General features: G+C 36.5%; 1 protein-coding gene across 2 annotated transcripts in view; it reads right to left on the bottom strand.

Annotated features, from left to right (window-relative positions):
• The window catches only part of LOC145297797 (ankyrin repeat domain-containing protein 27-like), a 118,399-nt gene that overhangs the window by 1,662 nt on the left and 91,737 nt on the right, over positions 1 to 25,000 (bottom strand). For both annotated transcript variants that reach the window (XM_080144083.1, XM_080144085.1), the window contains exons 23-25: positions 22,844 to 22,963; positions 16,998 to 17,156; positions 2,660 to 2,756 (exon numbers count right to left, since the gene is read on the bottom strand). In XM_080144083.1, the coding sequence (XP_080000209.1) occupies positions 2,660 to 2,756; positions 16,998 to 17,156; positions 22,844 to 22,963 (376 nt within the window). The remainder of the gene's footprint in view (positions 1 to 2,659; positions 2,757 to 16,997; positions 17,157 to 22,843; positions 22,964 to 25,000) is intronic.

Here is a 25,000-nt window from a genome sequence, read left to right as displayed (position 1 = left end):
AGCAGTGTCACGAGTTGTTTATTTGGTCGTAAACAATAATTGAGATACATGTAGTAATTTTTTGACATTTAAAACAAACTATTTGAAACCTTTAATAAAGTATAATGAATAGTATAACATTGTGGAGGGATATGATGAATAACGTTATGTTTATAGAGTTGAAAGAAAACAAAAGTTTTAGGAAGAGTTGTCGTCTGGAATGTTGTGTGGATGAATTTAGCAGTCAGAAAATAAATCAAAAGTGAAATTTTATTAAAAGGAAGCTGAAAAGAAAAAAAAGAAAAAGCAAAAAAATAAAAACAAAGAGAAAAAGAAATAGAAAGGAAAAGAAAAAAAGGAAAAAGGAAATAGGAAAAAAAAGGAAATAGGAAAAAAAGGAAAAGGAAAAAAAAGGAAAAGGAAAAAAAGGAAAAGGAAAAAAAGAAAAGAAAAAAAAGGAAAAAGAAAAAAAAGGAAAAAGGAAAAAAAGAAAAAGGAGAAAAGGAAAAAGGAAAAAAAGGAAAAAAGAAAAAAAGGAAAAAAGAAAAAAAGAAAAAAAGAAAAAAGGAAAAAAAAGGAAAAGAAAAAAGAAAAAAAAGGAAAAGGATGTCATGTTTTTCCTTCCTCCAAAAAAAGGAAAAAGGAAAAGAGGATAAAAGGAAAAAGGAAAAAAAGGAAAAGGAAAAAAGGAAAAGGAAAAAAGGAAAAGGATGTCATTTTTTTCCTTCCCAATTTTTGAAATACGAGGTGTTTTCAATAAGTTTCCAGACTATTTTTGTATGCGCACTTTTATTGATAGTACACACATGAAACTTTAGTCCTCTTCAAAGTAATCTCCTCTGGCTGCAATGCACTTGTTGTACCGTTCCAACAACTTTTGGAAGGAACCATAGAAGTCCTCTTGTGAGAGTGCGTCAATGACCTTTCTCACAGCCTCTTTCAATTCCTCAATTGTCTCATAAGGTTTTCCTTGAGCTTAAGGAATGACCAAAAGTCACAGGGAGCAAGGTCTGGACTATAGGGAGGGTGAGGAACTGTCTTGATGCCCATCTTGGTCAAATAGTTTGTGATCTTTTCTGAGCCTCTTTGAAACAAACTTTGCGCAAATCTTCCACATTTTCAGTTCCTTGCAAATAATTGTGTACAATTCTCACACTGACATTAAACTGCGCACTTATTGTCTTTTTAGACACACGATGGTACTTATCTATGAAATTCTTTATTTGGCCAATCAACTCTGGTGTTCTAACTTCCTTACTCCTCTCACACCTCATCATCCCTCACATACTTCCTACCTTCCCTGAATCTTTTATGCCACTCAAAAACTGATGCTCGATTCATGCAAGATGGTCCAAAAGGAGTCTGAAGCATTCCATACGTTTTTGTGGCATTTTTTTTCCAAGTTTAAAACAGAATTTTATTGCATATCGGTCTTCTAAAATGTCCTCACGTGCAGATTGCATTTTTGAAATCCATCAACTGCAACAATCAGGCTTTAATAGGGTGTATTCCAATTGCTGCTGTAGCTATTCATTTGAACCTGAAATCATAAAAATTGGTCAGTCATCTCATAAAATGTATAGCAATAATATACAGAATTTTCAAGTGTCTACAACAATTTTAAATGCCGGTACAAAAAAGTCTGGAAACTTATTGAAGGCACCTGGTATATAGTTTTAAGGATATTTAACCATAAGGCCTTAGGGTTAAATATACATGTATCAAGAAACTTACTACCTAGCTCTACTCACATATTGAGAATTGTTGAAGTAAATACTGAAAATTGATACATACAACATTATATCTGCTTTATAACTTGTGGATATGAAAGTCGTTCCAAAAGTAAAGCCTCCTATTTTTTTTTTTTTTTTTTTTTTTTTTTAACACAAAAAGTTGAACTACGAATACTGGAGTGGTACCATTAAAACAAACAACCTTTTGTGCTCCAGAATTTATTTTTCTACATAGTCATTATCATTCTCAATGCACTTTTGTCAGGAATTGAATCATGCAATTATGTTTCTAACACACGTCCACGATAGGGGTTGCTTTTTTAGAGTCTCACACCATCAATATCTGCAACAGAGAGATGAAACTTTCAGGTTATGAATGCACAAGTTCGGTCATCAAAAATATGTAATTTGCAATCTCTTCCGATCCATTCAGGCGGTACAAAAAAATTAGGAGACATTACTCATGGAACGTTTCTCGATAGACACCGCCGTTTTCTATGCACTTTTGCTAGCCTCTTTTAATACCTCGGTCGTAAAAGTCCGGGGCGTGCTTTATCATCCGCATCTCTGCCACCACTCTGAAATCAATGAACTCATCTCCTAACTGCGCTAACATTAACTGCATTGGCTTCGTAAACGTTCAACAGGCGCCGGTGAATGTTGATCATTTAATTTTTTTCTGCATGGAAGAATTCATTGACACTTCTCTGCATCCGATGCACATCCATGATAGGGGTTGCTTTGTTAGAGTCTCACACCATTAATACCTGCAACAGAGAAATGTAACTTAGGTCATGAATGTGCAAGTTCTGTCATCATAATACAATTTGTAATCCCCTCTGATCCATTCAGGCGGAATAAAAAAAATATAAGGCATTATTTTTGGAATATCCTTTGTAAATGAAATAATATATATGTTAGTACGTTACTGATAGGAAATGACTTACCCGGGATCAAGTTTGGAACTTCGAGAAATGTTTTTTGTTTGTTATCCATTTTTTTGGAGCTTGGGCAGTTCAACAGGAGGTGTTTCATCGTCTGATCCTGAACATAAAAAACACAAGAAGCATGAATATAGCGGCATGAACACAAAGAGGATTCTGAACCAAACACCAAGGCAACAGTTATAACAGGCCTGGTAACCACGCAAATAGGGTTGATGATAACGCAAGGCCAACATGATTTTTGTTAGGAGATAAGCTGACCAACCCATTTCTTTCACAAAAAAACACTCGTCTAGCTGAAACCACTGTCAATAATTTTCCCCACGCTTTATTTGTGCCTAAATCAAAACAGATTCCATGAACAAAGCTTCTTTCTTAGAACTGTATGCCTATGGTTCTATTTGCCTGCTTTCCAGCTGATTACAACTTGGTTGTCTTCAAGTCTAACATAAACAAATTCTTGATGAACCGTCCCTCAAGTAATCCAATTTACCAAATTTCCATTACTAACGATTACTAAAATATCATCCCATTGATCCGGAATATAATTGCGAGAGTTGAGCGTACTAAACAACTCGAAGACCCCAGACACCCTCTCTATGGCTACTCAGAGGTGGCTAGACGACTTGTGTCCCGGTGAAACTTTGCCACAGTAGAGGAACTACCAGACACTCCTACATCCTCTTACCGGCTGTAGATGTGGAGAGAGGTAGACCCTCAGTCTACAAATACAGCACTGCCAGAGCCCAGTGAAACCTTACCACCTGGCACACACCTGTCCCGTTCGGAGTGGGTCACTCTGAACAGGGCAAGGGCAAAAGTTGCAAAAACTGGCGACAACCTCCTCATGTGGGGTTACTCTACAACTGCTGAATGCCCCTGTGGTGCCCAAGTTCAGACCATCGAGCACATTTTAACATCTTGCCCACTGGGGCCCAACTGCACGGACGAAGACCTCAGTGTTGGTAATGAAACCGTGTGCCGCTGGTTGAAGAGATGGAGCGACAAGATATGAATGAATAACCCTTATCCTCGAGCGGCCTCCGAGCCTTGATAAGTGGTGACTCCTATGTAAAAAACAAAAAAAAACAAAAAAAAAAAAATGGACTCATCCAGAGACAATAAATAAAGTTAATTCTGAATGTTGTGGCACCAAGGCTGCTGCAAAATGGTGGATTCCCTCTATCGTGCTAGAAGACTACTTACACCTGAGAGTATCCAGCACCTCTACAAGGCCATCATTCGCCCACGCATGGAGTATTGTTGACACATTTGGGCTGGTGCATCTACCACTAGTCTCTCCTTGGATAGGGTCCATAAAAAGAGTCTTCAATCTAATATATCCCACTTTGTCAACTAGGCTCCAACCCCTGTCCCATCGCCACAATGTTGCATCCCTGTGCCTGTTTTACAAATATTTTAATGGAATGTGCTCTGATGAACTTGTTGCACTTGTGCCCCCTCGACGTACATATCCTCGACAAACCTGCTTAGCAACAAAATCATACCTCTTCACTGTTGAGGTTCCTAAATGCCAGAAAGCTTTCTATTCTAATCCTTTCTTTCCTTGAACATTGGAATTCCTTCCCTGCTACCCACTTCCCTGACTCTATTGATATGCAGAAGTTTGAATGTCATGTAAACCAACATTTTGTTCATCTTTCCTAGGCATGATCCCAAATAGTAGTCCTTTATGTCCAAGTGGCGATATACCTTGTTAGGGGTGAACATGAGTTGTGGCAGCACATTCATTTGCCACTTGACAGTGATTGCAAACGCATGCCAATCGAGATTCTGATCTCAAATCAGCTTGGCAAAAACTAGGTCATTTCAGTGGCATTTTTCTAGTGGGCTGAGGTATTCACTTTGGGTGTTCAAGGTGGTCCAATCTTCCCAGACCTTGCTTCTCTTTGGGGTGGAATAAATTTATTGCTTAGCATCTGAGGTGCCCTAAGAGAGTGCTGACAGGGCTGCCCAGGCAATTTTTAAAAAGCCAGAATGCTCCTTCTTTAAGAGCACTGGATTGACTCTCCTACCCTTCCGATCTTGTGTCACATGTTGCTATCATGGGAAGAAGTCAATACCGCGATTAGTGACAATGATTTTGTCCTTTAGTCCTCACAATCCATGAGCAACGTTTCTGACAAAAGGGTAAGAATTGCTGTTTTCCAAGTTGGAATCTATCTATATAATACTCATTATTGGTTAGTTTTTAACCTTGAAGTAGTATTTTTTTAGCTTCTTACATCAAGTGGCTTCATGTCTTGTCTGGAGCATTTACCCCCCACCCCCCCACAACAATTATTACAGGAGATAATGAAGTATATTGTTGTGAAGTGATAGAACCATCCCTGCGAGACTTAGCCTAAGCGGGCAAGTGACTTATGCAAACTGGAGATATTTGACCATCACTACCTTCGCCACATTCTCCATGTCCGCTGGCAACAGTTTGTCCCCAACACTACAATTCAGATTCGCTGCAGGATCCACTTCTTCTAAAAATGTTTCCTTACCAGACATCTTCGCTGGTTCGGCTGCACCCTTCGTCGATATCCAGGTGACTTCATCCGTGACGTCATCAGTCCAGCTTGACCACCAGACTAGAAGAAACGTCTCGATGGTCAGCTCAAAATCTGGCTCAGGACAGTGAAGCAGAATTGATTCTGGGTCCCCACCTTTATGGGGCTTGTTGTTGGAACTGCGAATGTCTTGTATTTATAACATATTTCATCTGAATTGCTTTGTTATGATGACTGAACTTATGCATTCATGACCTGAAAGTTTCAGGTCTCTGTTGCAGATATTAATGGTGTGAAACTAAGAAAGCAATCCCTATGGACGTGCATCAGAAGCAGAGATGTGTCATTGAATTCCTAGCAAAAATGCATTGAGAATGGGGGTGACTATGTAGAAAAATTAATTCTGGAACACAAAAGGTCTTGTGAGTGCATAAGTTCAGTCATCATAACAATGCAATTTGCAATCCCTTCTGATCCGTTTGGGTTTTATAAAAAAAAAAATAGGAGGCATTAATTTAGGAATGGTACTCATAGTATTAGAACAGATACTACACTTTGCTCCTAGCCAAAAAAAAAACAAAACAAATTCAAGGTGTTTCAACAGGAAGAGTCAAAAGTAAGGAAAAGACACCCATACATGTGTGTGCGAGATGGAGACATTCTTTGGAGTCATCTAATGCCCAATAGCCATTGTTTAAAATTTGAACATTTTTAGTTCTCATAAACTGTCATGAAAGGAAAAAGGAAGAGGAAAAAAAAAAGACAGGAAGGAAAGTGTGAGAAAGAGAATAACAAAGAAAATTCAGCCAAAAGAAAAAAAAAAGGAAAAAAAGAAAAAAAGAAAAAAAAAGAAAAAAAAAAAAAAAGAAAAAAGAAAAAAAAAGAAAAAAAAAAGAAAAAAGAAAAAGAAAAGAAAAGAAAAAGAAAAGAAAAAAAAGTCCTTGTACAGTTTATGAACCTTATGTTTTTTGGAGATAAGACTTTCAAGTTACATTCAATTTTTATGATATTCTTTCCTTTATTAAATTGTTAGTTATATATATATATATATATATAAAAAAAGTCTCCCCCCCCATTCCCATATAATGAATGGTTTTTATAATTAACTAGCGAGGGGTACCCGGCGTTGCCCAGGTGTTTTTCGAGGTATGTGAAAAAAACCCCGAAAATGTGAAAAAAAACAGGTGCCCGTGAAAAAAAAAAAAAAACGAAGCCTTCACGACGCGCAGTTGGAAAATAGTAAAGTGTTTAAAAAAAACAGGTGCACGTTTTTGATTGACGTGACGGCGATAGGTATTCAGCAGTAAGCATTTTGTGTGGGACAGTTTTTAATGAGGTGAATAAATCGGTTTGTTTGTTTTAAAAAACCCGCTCCCTGTTTATTAGGAGGAGCGAAATGAAAGCTACAGTCTGATATGACGAAGTCGACATTGAACAAACGTTACTTAGCTCTCTTGAGACAACTGGTTTTCGGCCTGTGATTAGAGTCGAGTTTCGTTTTTTTTATACCGAAAACCGAATGTAACGCGTGTCGATGTGGGAAATGTCGAATAATTAACGTTTGAAAGTCAATAAAATTAAATAGACAGGCGAGCTCCATGGGTAACTCTGAGATATTACAATTTATAGATGATATAAAAAGTTTTAAGTTGTGAACCGAGCAAGCGCTTCTCTGAAAGAAGCCTTTTGTGGACATCGAGGAAAAGCGTACATACATACATTTTCGCTTTTATATATATAGATGTTATTATTTCAGCAGCCCATAAACTGCACAAGTACAAAAAAAACAAAATACGCCTCTAGCAATTTAGTAAGAGAGAAGAAAATAAACAAAAATAACAGATTTAAGTGGAAATCCACTTTTTTTTCCCGATTTAAAAACATAGAATTTTGCAAAAATGCAAAATACTTGCTTCTTGTATGTTTTTGCATAACCGTTACGATTATGTGCATTTGATTGCGTTTAGGACTTGTGCTAATTAAAATTCCAATTAATTAGTTTAAGTTAAACTTTTGTTGTATTAATTCATAAAGATATTTTCGGTTTGTCATATGTCTGCAACAAGTTGAGCGAGGTGTCATCGTTTAGGGAAGAAATTTTAAGGCATTTGTCTAAATCTTGGAAAAAGTAAAAAAAAATCGTAGAACGTTATACTGCATTAGCACCAAAATAAAAAGAAAATGGCTTTCGTAATTTTAATATATACACGTGGAGTCTTTTGTCTATCGAAGGATGTGATTGAAAACGAAGATCTATAGCAAGATCAAACAACTTTTTCAACTAAAACTTCATGAGGTCTTCAATAGTGATATTACCATATTCAGTTTAATGTCTAATTGACATGCTGGCATGTGTTGGGCAGCTTTTAAAAATGAACTTCAGAATTAACTTATCTCTGGCCAGGTCTTTTGTATACGGCATGATTATGTTATCACACTGGTTCTCAATAGATTACCAAAGTTAAGCAAAATAGAACCTGGTCAGTAGCAAATGGGTGATATATATATGCGACTGGGGACCATTTGTGAATTTTATACTCCTATTATTATATACTGGTGGTATGAAGATGACGTATATTCTGTATTGTTGTTGTTGTTCGTCTTAGGAAGAGTCTTAGTGTTTCATCTAGAGACAGGGTACATTCTTCTATAGGAGCACCAAGCCTGTAATTTAACTATAAGAGATTTTTGAATATCTCGAAAGATAGATGGAGAGATAGTGTGTTTGACATTTCTACATATGTTTGTTGTAAATCGTCTAGTGATTGGAAAGACCGCTGTTCATTTATCAATGAATAACGAGACATTTTTTTAGAAACAAACTTGGTTTATTTATCAAACATTCATATATACACTATACGGCGGTGGAGAGAGATGTAGGTTGCGAACATGACAGGCAGTTCCTCGTCGTCTGTCCCTTGTTCCATGTCTCCCTGGTTTGTTTTTGTTTACCATCTCGCTTTTATGGACTTTCGACCTGGTAACCCATAAACCAATTGACGTCATTGATCCATATTTTGACCAGCCTGGCGTTTGCTTTTTTGTCTGACACCCGACCGAATTACGTCATCATAATTCCCGGGTTACATTTTGTCAGCCTGCACATGAGTTCATTCACACCTTGCTTCATAAAACGGCCTGACCCATAAAACAATTTGCGTCATAGGACCAGGTCATCACAATTCCCGGGTTACGTCTTTGTCGGCCCGGATTTTGAATTCATTCGCACTTTGCCTCTCCCTAACACTATGAAACTTATTCCTTTGGAGGAAGCTGGTTAAATCTGCCTAGAGTTAGTATCATTTCAGTCAGTTAGTTGGCCAGTTTTTTTTTATCCCTTTTTCTCACAAATACATTCTCATCACTTCCTCTACCAACTGACCCTGATACCACAACTGTTCTACATCCACTCACCCAAGTATTTATTCTTTTATTTTATTTGCTTTAACATCTGTTTTGCATGTTGGCTTTTAGAAGCTGACTTTCAAACTAACTTATCTCAGCCCAGGTCTTTATTTATCCTTCTTTCTTTCAAATCAATCCTTATCACCTCCGCCCACGTTTTCCTTGCCCATCACAAACAACTGAACCCATTAACTAATCCAAGAATTCTCATCCATTCTTTCAATATGACCAAACCACCAAAGTCTCCTGCTATGCATATATATCCTTATACTATTTAGATTTTATTTTCCTCTGAAGTCATCAGATCTAAGGAAATTTAATTGTTTCCTATGGCAATAAAATGTGTCAAGACCACAAGGTGGGAAAAACCAGCTCCCCCAATGGGGCATTTGTTGGCATTTTCCAGTAAAGTCCAGATTTAATATTCCTGAGAATTAAACCATGAATACATTGTATACTTCTCATATCATTTCTCCCATGCAACACATGTCCTCAACCCTCACGGGCCAATATAAGGATCACAATGTTTCTGTAAGCATGGAGGTCAGTAAAGAAGAACACAAAATACAATGCTTCAATTTAAAGCATGACCCCCCCCCCCAAAAAAAAAAAAAAACAAGGGTAGCATGCTTTCGTTCAGTCAGCCATAACTGGATAGGGGTTCTAAGTAATTTGCAGTTGTATTTTTTGGTCGTCCACACTGAGAATTTTACCTTCAAGAGAACATCACTTTTACAATTGATTTTTCCAAGTACTCAAACCATTGCGCCACAAGTCCTTGAAGACAGTTCTAGTACAAATTTTGGGAGCCTGAAACCTATTTTTATTTCTAGTTGCAAATATAACTATTTTATTACTAATTATTGTTACTACATACTACTATATATTGTTTAGTTACTGTGCACTGTATATATTATCTATTAGTGATAATTAATTATTCCTATACAGAGTTAAATTCTATAGTAGGTCTACTTAGTAATTGATTGTTGCCCAGCATATGTGAGATGTCTTACTTTTAACCATACCTTTAGTGGACGACATGTCTCACCTTTGTGAAGTTTTCCACATTTACACGGGATCTCATACATAGTTTTTAGTCATGATTTTTTCCGTAGAGGGTTTGACACAAGCTGTTTTCAGAAAGTTGAATTGCTTCCGAATACTGTCCTAATGTCATATAAATTACATATTCTTTGAAGTTTTTCCGACAATCCCTTCATATATGGTATACAAACCGTGGTGAGTTTCTGAGTCGTGTATTTTGTGTCTGGTCCAGATTTGTTGGAGCTGATATCATGCGTTTTAGATAGTTGTTTCGGTGGAGGGTTTCTCTTAAATTGTCGATCTCGTCTTGATATTCATTGCTGTTACTACATATTGCTTTTGCTCGGTGTTGTAGGCAACGGACGATTCCTTTCTTTACATTATATGGATGGTGGGAGTTGGAGTTTAGGTACTGTCAGGTGAAAGTTGGCTTTCGGTATGCAGATGACATAAACCCCTGACCAGTGCTAGTTATCAGCAGATCTAGGAACGATAATTTGTTATGTTCTTTTTCCATCGTGAACTGTATAGTTGGACAAATCGAGTTCACATGGTCCAGTAACATTTGAACATCTTTCTGATGGGGCCAGAGTATGAATGTGTCATCTACATATCGCAACCACATTGTTGGCTTTAGTGGTGTTGATCCTAATGCAATTTCCTCAAAGTATTCCATGTATGCATTGGCCAGTACTGAGAACAATTGGGATTCCATTGCTAGACCTTCTTCCTGCTAATATATATCAGATCCCACCACGAAGTATGTAGTTTCTACACAGAAGGTCAACATCTCCATTATATTGTCCATTGGGATGCAAGTGTGTGCCTTCAATGAGGCATCAGAAGTCAGCTTGTCCTGCACCACTGTCAGAGTCTCATCAGTGGGTACTTTCGTGAACAGAATCGCTACATTTAGACTCACCATTTGGTTGGAATGAATGGGAGCATTGTTTATTATTTCCATGAAGGGAGTTGAATTCTGGACATACGATGGAAATTTGTCTATGATTGAGGTGATTATATCTACCAAGAATCGGCTGGATGGATGACATGCTAAACATTGTGTGCTGACAATGGGCCTTAATGAAATATTGTCTCTGTGAATCTTATGGAGACCATATAGGCGTGGTAGTTTGCTGTAATGTTGAACTAGCTATCTGTATTTTGCAGATGCTAATAGATCCTTGTTCTTAATGAGGATCTGTGACAGCTTCCGTTCCATTCTAAAAGTTGGATTAAGGACTGAACTTTTGGAAAAGCAGCATCGTTCAATGAAGTCTCTATAGTTATCTACAACTAGTTGACTGAAACATACTCATGACTGTCTAGCAATATGTAAAGGTTTATGTAAAAACAAATAAGTATATTTTTTTTCACCCCAAATAAGGCACAGTGCCACTTTGATGTAGGGGGCTACTATCAGGGAACATAAGTTACAGGGATACTATGTAGGGAGTTGAGCAGCATTACACTTGAACTTCTGCATGTCAGTACAGTTGGGGAAGCAGAAATGCGGAAGGGAAAAGTCTAACAGTTCTGAGGGAAGAAACTATTAGAGTAAAAAGCTTTCTTACATTTAGGGATCTCTACTGTGTAGGGGTGAGACTTTGCTGCTTGTTGGGTTTGTCGGGGGTATTTACGTTGGGGGTATTTACGTCGAGGGGATACAAGGGCTTGTAGTTCGTCGGAACATCCTCATTAAAATACTCGTAAAACAGGCAAAGGGATGCAACATTTCATCGATGAGATAGAAGTTGAAGCTTAGATGACAGTTCAGAACCTATCATATATATATATATATATATATACGGCATAATCACGTTGCATCACCAAAGTTAAGCAATGTTGGACCTGGTCAGTCCTAAATGGGTGACCATTTGAGATTTCCAGGTGCTATATGTGCTTTCCACTTATCTCGGCATTGTTTCTTACCACTGGACTCAAACAGTGCCGATTCAGGATAGGTGTGGTTGGTAATTACGAAACCCTTGCCTCATAATTTCATGCACAGCTGCGCCTACAGGGGGGTATCCTTTGTCTTTCGAGACTGAACGGAGGCATTGAGATATATATATATACAGTAAGTTATAAAATATATATGGCGATTAAGCCTGAAGAGTCCTAGAGTGGATGAAATGCGGAATATTCAGTGTAGCTTAATCGCCATATATATTTTATAACTTACTAACTAGCTCTACTTACGTATTGAGCACTTTCGAAGTAAATACTTAAAGTTTACGCATAAATCTATACTTTCGTATATTAATTTTATGTGAGTAAATTAAGTAGTTATATATATATATATATATATATATATATATATATATATATAAATGGGAAATACTCAACTACAGCTTCTGTAGTTGAGGTTTCCCATCTCGCAAGAATTGGTCATGTTGATGAACCATATTGTTCCAAACATTTGTGGATAATTTTATAAACAGAAATATATATATATATATATATATATATATATATATATATATATATATATAGGAGAACAATGGGAATGGGAAATGAAGTCACAAAAACTATGTATTGTTAAATATAGACTGGTTCATTTATTCAATAAGGGAATACAAACAATTAGTTGGGGGATAGAAGGGACTCTTTATGCCAAGGCATTTCGAAGCCTAATGCTTCTCATCAGAAGAGTCCTCACTATGTTATCTAGCATCTTCTCTACTCTTCTGATGAGAAGCATTAGGCTTTGAAATGCCTTGGCATAAAGAGTCCCTTCTATCCCCCAACTAATTGTTTGTATTTCCTTATTGAATAAATCAACCAATCTGTATTTACCAATATATAGTTTTTGTGATTTCATTTTCCATTCCTATTGTTCTCCTGTATAAGCTCCAATGATACTTGTTGAGCTTTATATTGTCCAGATAAGTCTCCTCTTATAGAATTGAGATCACTCTTTTCTTTTAACGCACTAAGCGCTATATATATATATATATATATATATATATATATATATATATATATATATATATTCAATCTTCACCCCCAAACAAGGCAAGTGCCACTTTGAAGTAGGGGGCTGCTATCGGGGACAATTTGCGGGAGCACTAAGAAGGGAGAGGAGTAGAAAGATGTTTGTTCACATTACATTTGAACTTCTGCATATCAGTACAGTTGGGAAAGCTGTATCCTGGAAGGGAGTTCCAAAGACTTGCAGTTCTGGGGAAGAAACTATTGGAGTAAAAGGCTTTCTTACACCTAGGGATCTCCATTGTAAAGGGGTGGGACTTAGCTGCTTGTCGGTTCCATCAGGAGTACTCACAACGAGGAAGTACAAGTGCTTGCAGTTCGTCACAGCAGCCACCATTAAAGTATTTGTAGAACAGACAGAGGGATGCAATATTTCATTGATGGGACAGAGGCTGAATCTTAGATGACAGATCAGGACCAATCAGGTGACGACTCTTTTGAACCCTGTCCAGGAGCGAGAAATAACAGCAGATGCACCAGCCCAAATGTGATAGCAATATTCCATACATGGGTGAATGGTGGCCTTATAGAGGTACAGGATACTTTCAGGTGTAAGTAATTTTCTGGCACAGTAGAGAGAGCCCACCTTCTCTGCAGCAGCCTTGGCAATGTTCTCAATGTATATATTCCAGTTCATGTTCCCTGTAAACATTAGGCCGAGGAGTTTAAAGGAAGTACTTTCAGGCAGTGTATTCTTAGCCATTGCTATTGGTGGTAGAAAAGGCTTCTTGTAGTTATTGAAGGAAACAAGCTTAGTCTTGGTAGCATTGAATGTGACCATCCATTTTTGTCCCCACTCCACTACAGATTGGAGGTCATCTAGTGATTCTGCCATTTCCTTAGATATGTGTTCATTTGTTTTCCCCTCATGCCTGTTATAGAGGGTGGTGTCATCCACAAATATACCCATCTCCGAAACAATTTTATCAAGGAAGTCATTTATGAATATCAGGAACAATAAAGGTCGAAGTATAGACCCCTGAGGTACTCCCACATTTATATCATATTGTTTAGATGTACGAGCATCGAGGACAACTTGGATTTTTCTCTTACTTAAGGATTTAATTATATTGTGTATTCTTCCAGTGATACCGTATGATCTAATTTTCCTGAGAAGACCTTTATGTCATACCCTGTCAAAAGCCTTAGATATATCTAGAGCTACTGCTCTACCCTCCCGTTTTGTCCAGTGAATGGTATATACGTTCAGAGACTACAGTTAAGATATCTGCGGTTGAACGGGCTTGCCTGAATCCATATTGTTTGTCGGTCAGGAGTTTAGCAGCTGTTAGGTGTTGGACTAGGGCTTGATTAACTAAGGACTCAAATATTTTGGCGAAAAGTGGGAGGAGGCTAATGGGGTGATAATTTAGTGGGTCAGTTCTTTCAGAGTTCTTGAAGACTGGTACCACAGAAGCGGTTTTCCAGCAGTCAGGAAAGCAAGATTCTTTAAGGCATTTCATATATAGGCAGTGACACATGCTACAATGAAAATAGATCTTGCTCTAGCATTTAGTTTAAAAGTGTCACCATAAGACAGCTGAATTTAATTTCAATAGGGAAAAGAAAAATTAGTTAAGTTGCAGAGAGAGAAAACAGAAAAATAAAATGGGAGAATAAAAAATAAAAAAAAACTTAGATGTGCTCACTCAGAGAAACTGTCATGGCGGACATATCAGAAGTAACATGCTGAAATAATAAACATTTTTTTTTTTTTTTAAATGGAAGAAATCTCATTACATAAAATAAAAAAAAATATTCATGTAACATTGAGCCAATAGAAAGTTTTAATCAGAATTTGAAATCAAGTAGTTTAAATATTACTTGACCGAAAGATATTGTTATACTAAATGTGAGTTAACATCTTTTTCCCCATAATACTTTTTTCTTATATTAGCTAGCAGCATTAACTCTAGAGACATTAAACCAGCTTCCCCCAAAGGAGGAAGTGTCTAGGAAATATCAAATATACAAGCGGTCTCCAGTATATCATGGTTAGGGGAGATGACAATCTGTTTTTGTAGTTCTTGTACGGAAGTGTTGATGTCCTCTTCCATATATAGCATCTGGTATTCCCAAATGGTCACCCGTCTGATACAGACACGCACAATGTTGCTTAACTTTGGTGATTGAATGAGAATCTGTGTGTCTCCATGATTGGGTTATATATTTTTCGGGGATTCAGCAGAGAAGCCAACAAACGAGACTAATATATAACAAATAAATGTTACCAAAGGCAAGATAAGTTACTCTCCTACTTCCCTAGATTAGTTGTGTGTGTTTTAACAGAATTTAAAGCGTTTATTTAATTTGTAAAGCAAGCAATGTCGAGCTGGAAAGTTAAATCAGCAATCAAAATGGCTGACGAAAACACGCAGTCTTCAGAGCATCAAAAATGGCTCAAAAGTCCAGAAATAACCAAAATACTGGAAGAAATCCACTCAATAGATATCACTGTGATATTTTGTGACACGTAATGGCTATCAGTATTTTGTTTATTTTTCAACGTGTTTTTATTGGTGATCTTGATTGCTGGATTAAATTCCCACTTCGACATTGCTTGTTTCTTTTTGTATTGAATAAACACTTGTTTCGGACGATCAGGCGATTCCATCTTTTAAAAAAGGAGTGACAATATATATATATATATATATATATCTTAGGTTGAGAAGAAAGTTCTTGCAGAATTTTTAATTTTGATTTCAAATAAGTTTTCATTATAATATCTTTACTTTGTACATCATTTTAAAGAGTGTTATTCATTATCATTTTAATTACAATCGTTTTAAACCAATTATGTCTTCTGTTCAGAACATTGAAGCTGAATACAAGATAAAACAAAGCAAATTTGCACAATTTTCTTATTTAAATTCAAGCTAAGCTGAAAAGCTGTTCAGACAGCTCGCGATATCAACGAAGCCTTTGGCCCAGGAATCACTACTAATTGCACAGCACAATGGTGGTTTAAGAAATTTCATGGCGATGAGGAAAGTCTTTAAAATGATGAGCGTAGTGTTTGGCCAACGGATGTTGATAATCAATTAAGAGCCTTAGTCAAACTCAATCCACACACAACTGTTTGAGAACTTGCTTCTGAATTAGACGTAATTTATACGACACTCGAGAGAGCGGAAAGACAAAAAAGCTTGATAAATGAGTGCCTCATGAATTGAACGACAATCAAAAGAAACGACGTTATGAAGTGTAATCTTCCCTTTTTTCATTTGTTTCTCGACTGGGTTGTAACTTGCAATGAAAAGTGGGTTCTTTATGACAACCGGCAATGCTCAGACGAAGCTCTATGACACTTTCTGTAGTCAGAGTTGCACCAAAAGAAGGTCATGCTGACTGTTTGGTGGTCCGTGAACGGTCTCATCCATTACATTTTTTTGAATGCAGGCAAAACCATTAAGGTGGATAAGTACTGTCAACAAATGGATAAAATGCATCAGAAACTTCGACAACAACATCCAGCATTAGTCAACAGAAGAGGCCCAATTTTCCTCCATGACAATTCCCGACCACATGTTGCTAAACCGACCCTGCAGAAGTTGAATGAATTGGACTACATTCTGCCACATTCTCCAGACCTCTCACCTACTGGCTATCACTTTTTCAAGCATCTTGACAACTTTCTGCATGAGAAATACATCAAAACTCTAAGTGATATCAAAAACACCTTCAGCAATTTCACTGCCATCAGAACACAAGGTTTTTACGTAACTGGCATAAATACACTTGTTTTGTGTTGATTCTGATGGTGCTTATTTTGATCAATAAATATTTGAGTGCAGATATGTTCATCTGAATTTATAAGTAAAAACCTGCAAGAACTTTTTTGTTATTTGTTTTTGTGATACGTTTTGAATTCAATTATTTACAAAAGTGCATTTTTACCTAAATGTGAGTTGGGAGTAATTTTCTCTTTAACCAACTTGGTACCCCCCATATGGGGAGCAGCATATATATAGTTTATAAAATATAATTATCCACTGACACGTGTTTCGTCATCTATGACTCATCAGAGTGGTTGAACCTAGCTAGGTTATATTTTATAAACTATATATTTTATATATATATATATATATATATATATATATACACACACACGCATGCATATGGGCGTAGCTCAAGACTAGCAATGAGGATGGAGAGTTGTATATCTTGTTTTCAATTTTAGCTAATGGCACCCAAGTCATATATATATATATTAGTTTTGATATAATAGGTTCAATATAATAATCGATAGAGAATTGTCTTTATAATAATAAATATGTAATCTGCATGAATTAAAATATATTCAAGCATCTTATAACTGGGCAATGCCAGGTAACCTTCACAAGGAGACAAAAGTAATGAAAACAAACACATTTACTTACCTCTGTTAGATGAACAGGTGAGAGATCTAATCGGTTGACGAGGCTGATATTGGCTCCAGCTTCCAATAACAACGCTACGAGCTTTATGTCATTCGTACACACGGCTTCATGTAGGCAGGTGCTACCTACATGGTTACGTTGGTTGACTCTGGCACCATGCTGGGTAGATAGAAATAAAAAAAAATTATATCGTCTTTGTAACGTTAAAGTTAACAATACTTCTGCATTTATTGATCTGTGATTTCCACAAAGTTACTCAGGTGTGCCTAGTAGATGACGGGAATAACCAGAAACGGCTGGTAGAGCCTTCCTAAACTGTTAAACTGCTACGAGCACGTGATAAAATATTCAGCAAAAAAACATGGTGAAACAATAAATACCAAACACATAACATGAACCTACCATAAGTCTAATGGAAGAAATATTTGTTTGTAAGAAAAACATTTTTTGATAAAAAAAACAAAAAACAAAAACAACAAAAAAAACAAACAAACACTGAAATAAGTTGGTTGGTTGTTTTTGTTTTACGGCATATCAACCCTTTTCGGGTTATTTAATGCCGAATCCAAAGATTTTGAAGAAAAAATATTTAATAGAATATATTTGTTGTTTTCAAGTCGGTTTCTATTTAACCCATAGTTGGAACCCTAACAGGCACTACCACTCCGGGTCAGAGTAGACCTGGGAGCAATGGCAATTAAAGGGTGTCTCCACACTCCCCAAAGCCCACAAGCTGGGGGCTTACCATTGGATATAGTTTAAGGTCATATCCAGGCCCCCCACTGAGGGACTTTTACCCTCTGCAGGGGGGCAGTCGGTATATTCTAATGCCCCACCGACAGGGCCACTGAAATAAGATTTAAGTTTTGACCAAAAGTTTTTGAATAAAACTTAAAGTTTTTTGCATAGTTTTTTCTTCTGTATGAAAACTGATAAAAAAATGGAAAAATTGAAGTTTTTTTTAAAAAGTTTTTTATTTTATTTTACTGTTTGATGGTGGAGGTAGGAATCTGTTACAGGCCAAGAAATAGTTCCTTTCTCACTAACAATGATAAATTAATAAACACTGTCTTCTTCCATTTTTTTTTTTTTTTAACATTTTGAATAATTTATTTCAATTTTTAATTTAATTTTTTTCCAGTTTATTAAAAAATATGTCTTCTTATATTTTTATTGGCTAAAGACCAACAAAGCATTTTATATGACTTTCTCATTGGTTAATTGTTTCTAGTAATTCCTATCATCTGCTGCGCACATTCGAGTAATTTTGTGGAAATCACAGGTCAGTAGATGCAGAAGTACCAAGTTAACAAATACAGAGAAATAAAATAAAAAAAATCATGAACAAAATGGTGGCTTGTGGCTTTTGGCTGCGGGAATGCAAATACAGAGAATTTTAAACTTTGACTTTTATTTTATTTTCTGTTAACTAATTATTCAACACTTACCAAGGCTGAAAGCTACCTGAGGATAAGAGCTAATTAGATACATTGACTTTTGAAACATCAAAATCTGTTTAATATGTTGGCATGTGTTGAACAGCTTTTAGAAATTGTTTTCTAAACTAACCTTTCATTAGCCAAGTCTTTCTTCAATGTTTTCCTGGATCTTCTCCTGCCAACTTGCCCTGCTACCTCAACTGTTCTACATCAATTAAACCATGAACTCTCACCTATTCTTTCAATGTGGCCATACTATCTGGGTTTTCTGATCTGCACACATCTCCTTATACTGTCCTGATTTAATCTTCCTCTGAGGTCATCAGAACTAAACCTGTCCTTGAGACTTACATCATCCATTATATCATTCTCATATCATTTCTCTCCAAGCAATGCATGTCCTCAACCCTCACTAGCCAGGTTTCACTTCCATATATCATCAACAGTGTTAACATTAGTAATGGCAAATGTTTTCTGAACTTACTCCACGGATTCTTGTAATCACACTCGCTGGCATGTGTTGGACAGCTTTTAGAAATTACTAGCAGGAAGACACAATGTTGCCCGGGATTGAATGGTGATCAATGACCGTTTAACACTCCCATATTTTTATTGTCATCGAAATCAGTAAAATCGTCCATTTTTCAATCAAATCGATTGATTGCCTGCTCTAGTTGGGGACCCATCGCGGTGCACCAGGAGAAATCTTAACATGCCTCCCCGCAGTGACTTAGATCACAATACATTGTAGTCTACATTGCACTGTAGAGAACCTACTGTCGATTTTATAAAAATATTTTTTATATATAATGGCTTGAATTGAAGTTTGAAATTCAAAAGTCAAGTATCATGCTTCACCTGTGCTCGAAACAGAAATATTCATTTTAAACGTACCCCCGTCATATCAAAGAACCTACTGTTAATTTTGTATGCCTGGTCTTTCTGCTTGTGCAGTGATAATCGCTTAAGTTTAAGTTTATAGTGAAAAAGTCAAGTATCATGGTGAAATTTTGCTTTAAGCAGAAACATTGATTTTGAACGTGTCTCTGTCATATCAAAGAACCTACTGTTAATTTTATACATTGGGCTTTTTGGCTTGTGTGGTAATAAAACTTCTTAAATGCACTTGTTAGGCTGTGTAAGGTGTTAACTTTGGTCAAAATCGCCTGTTTTACCTTTCATCAGATCATTTCAATGATCAATACTTATCAAAGACATTCCGATGCAAAACCTATCTAAGAACATTGCCAGCCACACAAAGTACCTTTGTGTGAAATTTAAAAAAAACTGGCATATAAAATCAACAGTAGGTTCTTTGATAAGATGGCGCATTCGAAATAAATGTTTCTGTTTAAAGCACAACTTTTGAATTTTAAACTTGTATTAAAGCCATTATATAAAAATAATTTTATAAAATCAAGAGTAGGTTCTCTACAGTGCAATGTAGACGGCAATTTATTGTGGTCTAAGTCATTGCAGAGAGGCATGTGAAGCTTCCTTGTAATGCCCCATGGTGGGTCTGCAACTAGAGCAGGGGATCAATCGATTTGATTGAAAAATGGTCAATTTCACTGATTTTGGTAATAAAAGTATTGGAAGTGTGGAACATTCGTTCATGCTCATTTACTCCCAGGCAACATCAGGTCTTTCTGATAGAAAAATGTCTATATATGTTTTACTTTCTTGAATGCTGGAAAAATGTCTTCCCCGACTGCTGGAAAATTGCTTCTATCGTACAAATCTATAAGAATTCTGGTGAAATAACTGACCCACTCAATTATCGTCCTATTAGCCTTTTTTTTTTTCTTTTTATTTTTTTTACATAGGCATCACCACATTATCAAGGCCAAGAGGCCACTCAAGGATAAGGGTTAAAGAGTGTACAGTAGAAATTGGACATTATAGTAATCATTAGTAATCTCCCTCTCTTCAAAATCTTTGAGTTTTTAATCAATCAAGCACTAGTCTGCCACCTCGCAGACAATAAACTTTTATCCAACCAACAGGGTTTGGCATGAGGGCCTTCTCATGAAAACCAAATCCTATGGTATTGCTGGACGTATACTTAACATAATCAAATCCTTCTTAGATAATAGAAAAATCCAGGTTGTTCTTGATCATACATCAAAACAACATGGCTAATAATACATTGCGTGAAAGTACTTCTCTCAAGCTCCTAAGCTTAGCATTCATAGACAATATAAATGCGGATGTGCCACAAGGGTAGATCCTTGCACCTTTATTATTCCTGATATTCATAAATGACCTCCCTGATAAATTGTCTCTGAATAGGGTATATTTGATGATGACACCACGCTTTTTAACAGACAAGAATGTTAAACTAATGAACATGTGAATGGCTAAAACTCTAGAAGAAAACGTCCAGTTTTAATGAAATGGGACCAAAGTTGGTTGGTAACGTTTAATGCTACCAAGACTAAGCTTATTTCCTTTAATAATTACAAGAAACCTTCTCAACCACTGATTGCTCTGGCTGAAAGTACTTCGCTCAAGCTCCTAAGCTTAGCATTCATAGACAACATAAATGGGAACAAATTGAGGTAATTGCCAAGGCTGCTGTGAGGAAGGTTGGTTCTTACTACCGTGTTAAAAGGCTAGTTACACCTGAGAGTATCTTGTATCTCTACAAGGCCACGGCTCAACCATGCATGGAGTATTGTTGTCACATATGGGCTGCTGCATCTGCCACTAGTCTCTTGCTCCTAGACAGAGTTAAAAAAAGTCGCCAACCTAATAGGTCCTGAACTATCAACTAAATACCCACCCTCTGTCCCATCACTGAAACATGCATCCTTGTGACTGTTTTACAAGTATTTCAACCTCGACAAACCCAACAAGCAGCAAAATCCCACCCCTTTACTGTAGTGATCCCTAGATGCCGTAAAGCCTTCTACTTGAATAGCTGTTTCCCTCAAACTGCTGCACTTTGGAATTCCCTCCCGGGCCCCTGCTTCCCTGACTTTACTGACATGCAGAAGTTCAAGTGTAATGTGAACAGACATCTCGCTGCCCAACTTCCTAAATAGTATCCCTGCAAATCTGGTCTCAAATAGTAACCCCTCATGGTGAAGTGGCTTTGTGCCTTGTTTGGGGTGAAATAACAGTTAAAAAAAAAAAAAAAAAAAAAAAAATTGACAAAAATTGGTTAAAATAACCTATATTTTTCTCCACCTTTTCGGGAAAACGGTTAAATAACAAAACAGTAATACGGGATGATAATTTTGTGCCAAATTCAGGATAGTTACTAAACACTTATCACATTAGAGATTTGGATACAAGAGTCATTCAAAAAGTAAGGCTTCCTATTTTTTTTTAAACTCAAAAACTAAAATGTTGAAGAGCTATGAAGACAGGAGTGGTACCATTAACATTTATGCTCCAGAATTTATTTTTCTACATAGTCAACACCATTCTCAATACACTTTGGTCAGCCTCTTTTGAGACCTTCGCCACAAAAGTTCAGAGCACACTTTGCCACTCACATCTGTCGGCACTCTGAAATCGATAAACCCATCTCTTAACTGTATTGACATCAACTGCATCGGCTTTTTAAATGTTCAACAAGCACCGGTAAATGTTGATCGGTTCAATTTTTTCTGCAGGGAGGAATTCAATGAAGCATCTCTGCTTCTGACATACGTCCATGACAGGGATTGATTTCTTAAAGTCTCACACCATCAATATCCGGAACAGGGAGATGAAACTTTCTGGCCAAGAATGCAGGAGTTCAGTCATGATAACAATGCAATTTGATCTATTTGTGCGGAATAAAAAAATAGGAGGCATTACGTTTGGAACATCTCTCAGTTTTTTTTTCTGCTGCATCTTAGCCATGAATAAAAAAGATGATTTTAATTTACATCTACCAACTTCATAACATGTTTGGATATCTCGAGTGCTAGAGAGCATGGTAGACCAAGGAAGTTTGTTTGCTTTTGCTTTACAGCATATTAACCATTTTTGGAATATTTAATGCTGAATCCAATCATTTTGGAAAAAGGGTTTATCTTTTAAGTTGTTTATATTTTCAAATATTTATTCATGGTGTTTGGTTTGGTTGTTTTGTAGAGGAAATTTTTTTTTGGAGGGAGGGATTTGTAGAACATGATTGAGTTTTACTAGGTAAAAGGGAAAATAATAACATTAATGGTTGGTGCATTTTTGGTCAGAGAACCAATATTTTAAGACAGTCTGATCTGGAAGCAGGAGACTAAAAAGGCCTGTGTAAGCATGTAACTTGACGGATGTCAACCCTTTGGATGCAATCATGCAGGACGTAGCTGGTGTATAATGTTCGATGGTATTGCCCACCCTGGATTTTGACACTCAGAGCACTCTAAATACCAAAACAGGATGAAAAAAAAAAAAAAAAAGGTGAAAATGTACCTCAAGCAAGATGGCCGACATGGTAATATTGGCAGTTCGACAGCAATGGTGTAAAGGACTGTTTCCACAGTGATCAGCCAGGTTCACTTTGGCGCCATTCGATAACAATAGCTCCACCAACTGTGAGGAAAGAAAAATACACAAAATATTCTTTACTATTTTCACAAAGAAAAACCAACACAATTTCTTACAGGTTTCTCAAGTTCAGCATGAAGATTCTCAAGATTTTTTTTGTTTTCTTTTTTACAAGGGAAGTCATCACTTACCAAAGCCCAAAGGCCAATCGAGAACAAGTTTGAAAAGATATATCGGAAAAAGTTAGACCAGTGGAAAAGCTGTGAAATTAACAATCAAGATGACAATTGTGATCAAATTGTCAATCCTCGTCTAAAAAAAAACAACCGAAACTGCATTAAACGCATTTATTTTGCTAAATTGATATTTCAAGATAAAACTCGAAAAATTAAAAATGTTACAAGAAAGGCCGTCCCCTTTTCTTGTAAATAAGAAAAAGATTAGATAAGTGGAAATTGAGATTAGGATAGACCGGGATTTGAACCTTGTAAGCCAGGTTCAGAAATAGATTCGGAGTTGGAATTTGACTATTGTTAAATTTCATATAAAATAGTTTAGATATGTTTGTTTGTTTGTTTGTAAAAAGAATTGTTCATTCTTTTATGGAAATTGAATTAAAAAAAGATCAGCTAAAAAAATTATGAACAATACAATTTAAAAATATATTGAAAAATAGGTTAGTGAAAATTCTTTGTCTGCACAAGTATGTTTTGGGAACATGTGCCGAGCCACATATGTTTAAGCCGCGTGAGTTGATCACGTGTAGAGCCATACATATGACGTCATAGCAGAAAGGGAGATTCTCAATAATAGAAGCTAGGATAAGCAGAGAGTGAGTCGAAGATCAGAGGCAGTAGAGCTAATATGATCAGAGGAGGGTCCTTTTAGAAGCGAAAGGGAGAACGTTTAATCATGTAGGACGACTTTGAATTCCTTGACGTCATCATCATTCGACTGTTGATTTTTTTTGATTTTTTTATTTTACAGAGGAGTTATCACTTATCAAGGCTCAAAGGTCACTTGAGGACAAGTTTGAAAAGATATACCAGAAAAAGTTAGATCAGTGGAAAAGTTGTGAAATTAACAATCAAGATGACAATTGTGATCCAAATTGTCAATCCTTGTCTAAAAAAACCAAAACTGCATTAAATGCATTTATTTTGCTAAATTGATATTTTTTTTTTTTTTACATAAACGCCGCCACTTATCAAGGCCGATAGGCCATTCAAGGATAAGGGTTAAAGAGTGTAGAGTAGTCAAAAGGACAATATAGTAATCGATAGTAATGGAAGTTTGGTAAATTTGTTAACTTAAGTGGAACGGCTCATCAGAAATTTGTTCACGTTGGACTTGAAGACAACCATATTATAGAAAGCTGGAAAGCAGGAAAACGGAAGACAATTCCACAAGCGTGCAGTTCTATTTAAAGATAAAACTTGGAAAATTAAAAAGAAAGAAAGAACTCACTCTTTGTGGATATGCAGAAGATGAAGACATGACTTCACCATTGGAATTCACTCAGAAAGAATGGACGAGAGAGAGAGTGAGACTAATGTTTCCTTAGCTAATTATTTACTTCCAAACTTACCGAAATGAGTGACAGACAAAGACATCAGTAACATTCACATTATCAGATTTCTACATCATGTGGATGTGTCTCATTCGCACAGCTTCCACAAAGAGACCGATTTGAAATAATTAATAAAGAAGCCCCTTGCCATACGGATCCTACGAAAATATATAATAGAGCATACAATGTCTATGACACTTCCTCCGTGCCATCACAGATCTTGAAATAGATTTATAAATAAATTATCAGGTCTGACAAAAGTTAAGCACCTGCTCACCAACATGCTACCATGCAGTAGGAAGGGAACTGTGCAAACATGGATGATGTTTCCCCCGTCTGTCACATAATCCCAGGGATGTGAAATAGCATTTCTAGGTTCACTTTGACATCGGATATAATTGTATACTTCTGTATTTGTATGAATGTACACTCTTAATGCCTCGTCAGTTGAACATTTTGTGGGGCAAAAGATGTATTGAAAAGATTTAATAAATCCAAATAATATATAATAT

The sequence above is a fragment of the Euprymna scolopes genome, chromosome 18, assembly GCF_053919585.1.
Source record: "Euprymna scolopes isolate OS-2025 chromosome 18, ASM5391958v1, whole genome shotgun sequence".
Lineage (NCBI taxonomy): Eukaryota > Metazoa > Mollusca > Cephalopoda > Sepiida > Sepiolidae > Euprymna > Euprymna scolopes.
Note: the sequence above shows the minus strand (reverse complement) of the source record. Positions and strands in the feature narration are given on the sequence as shown.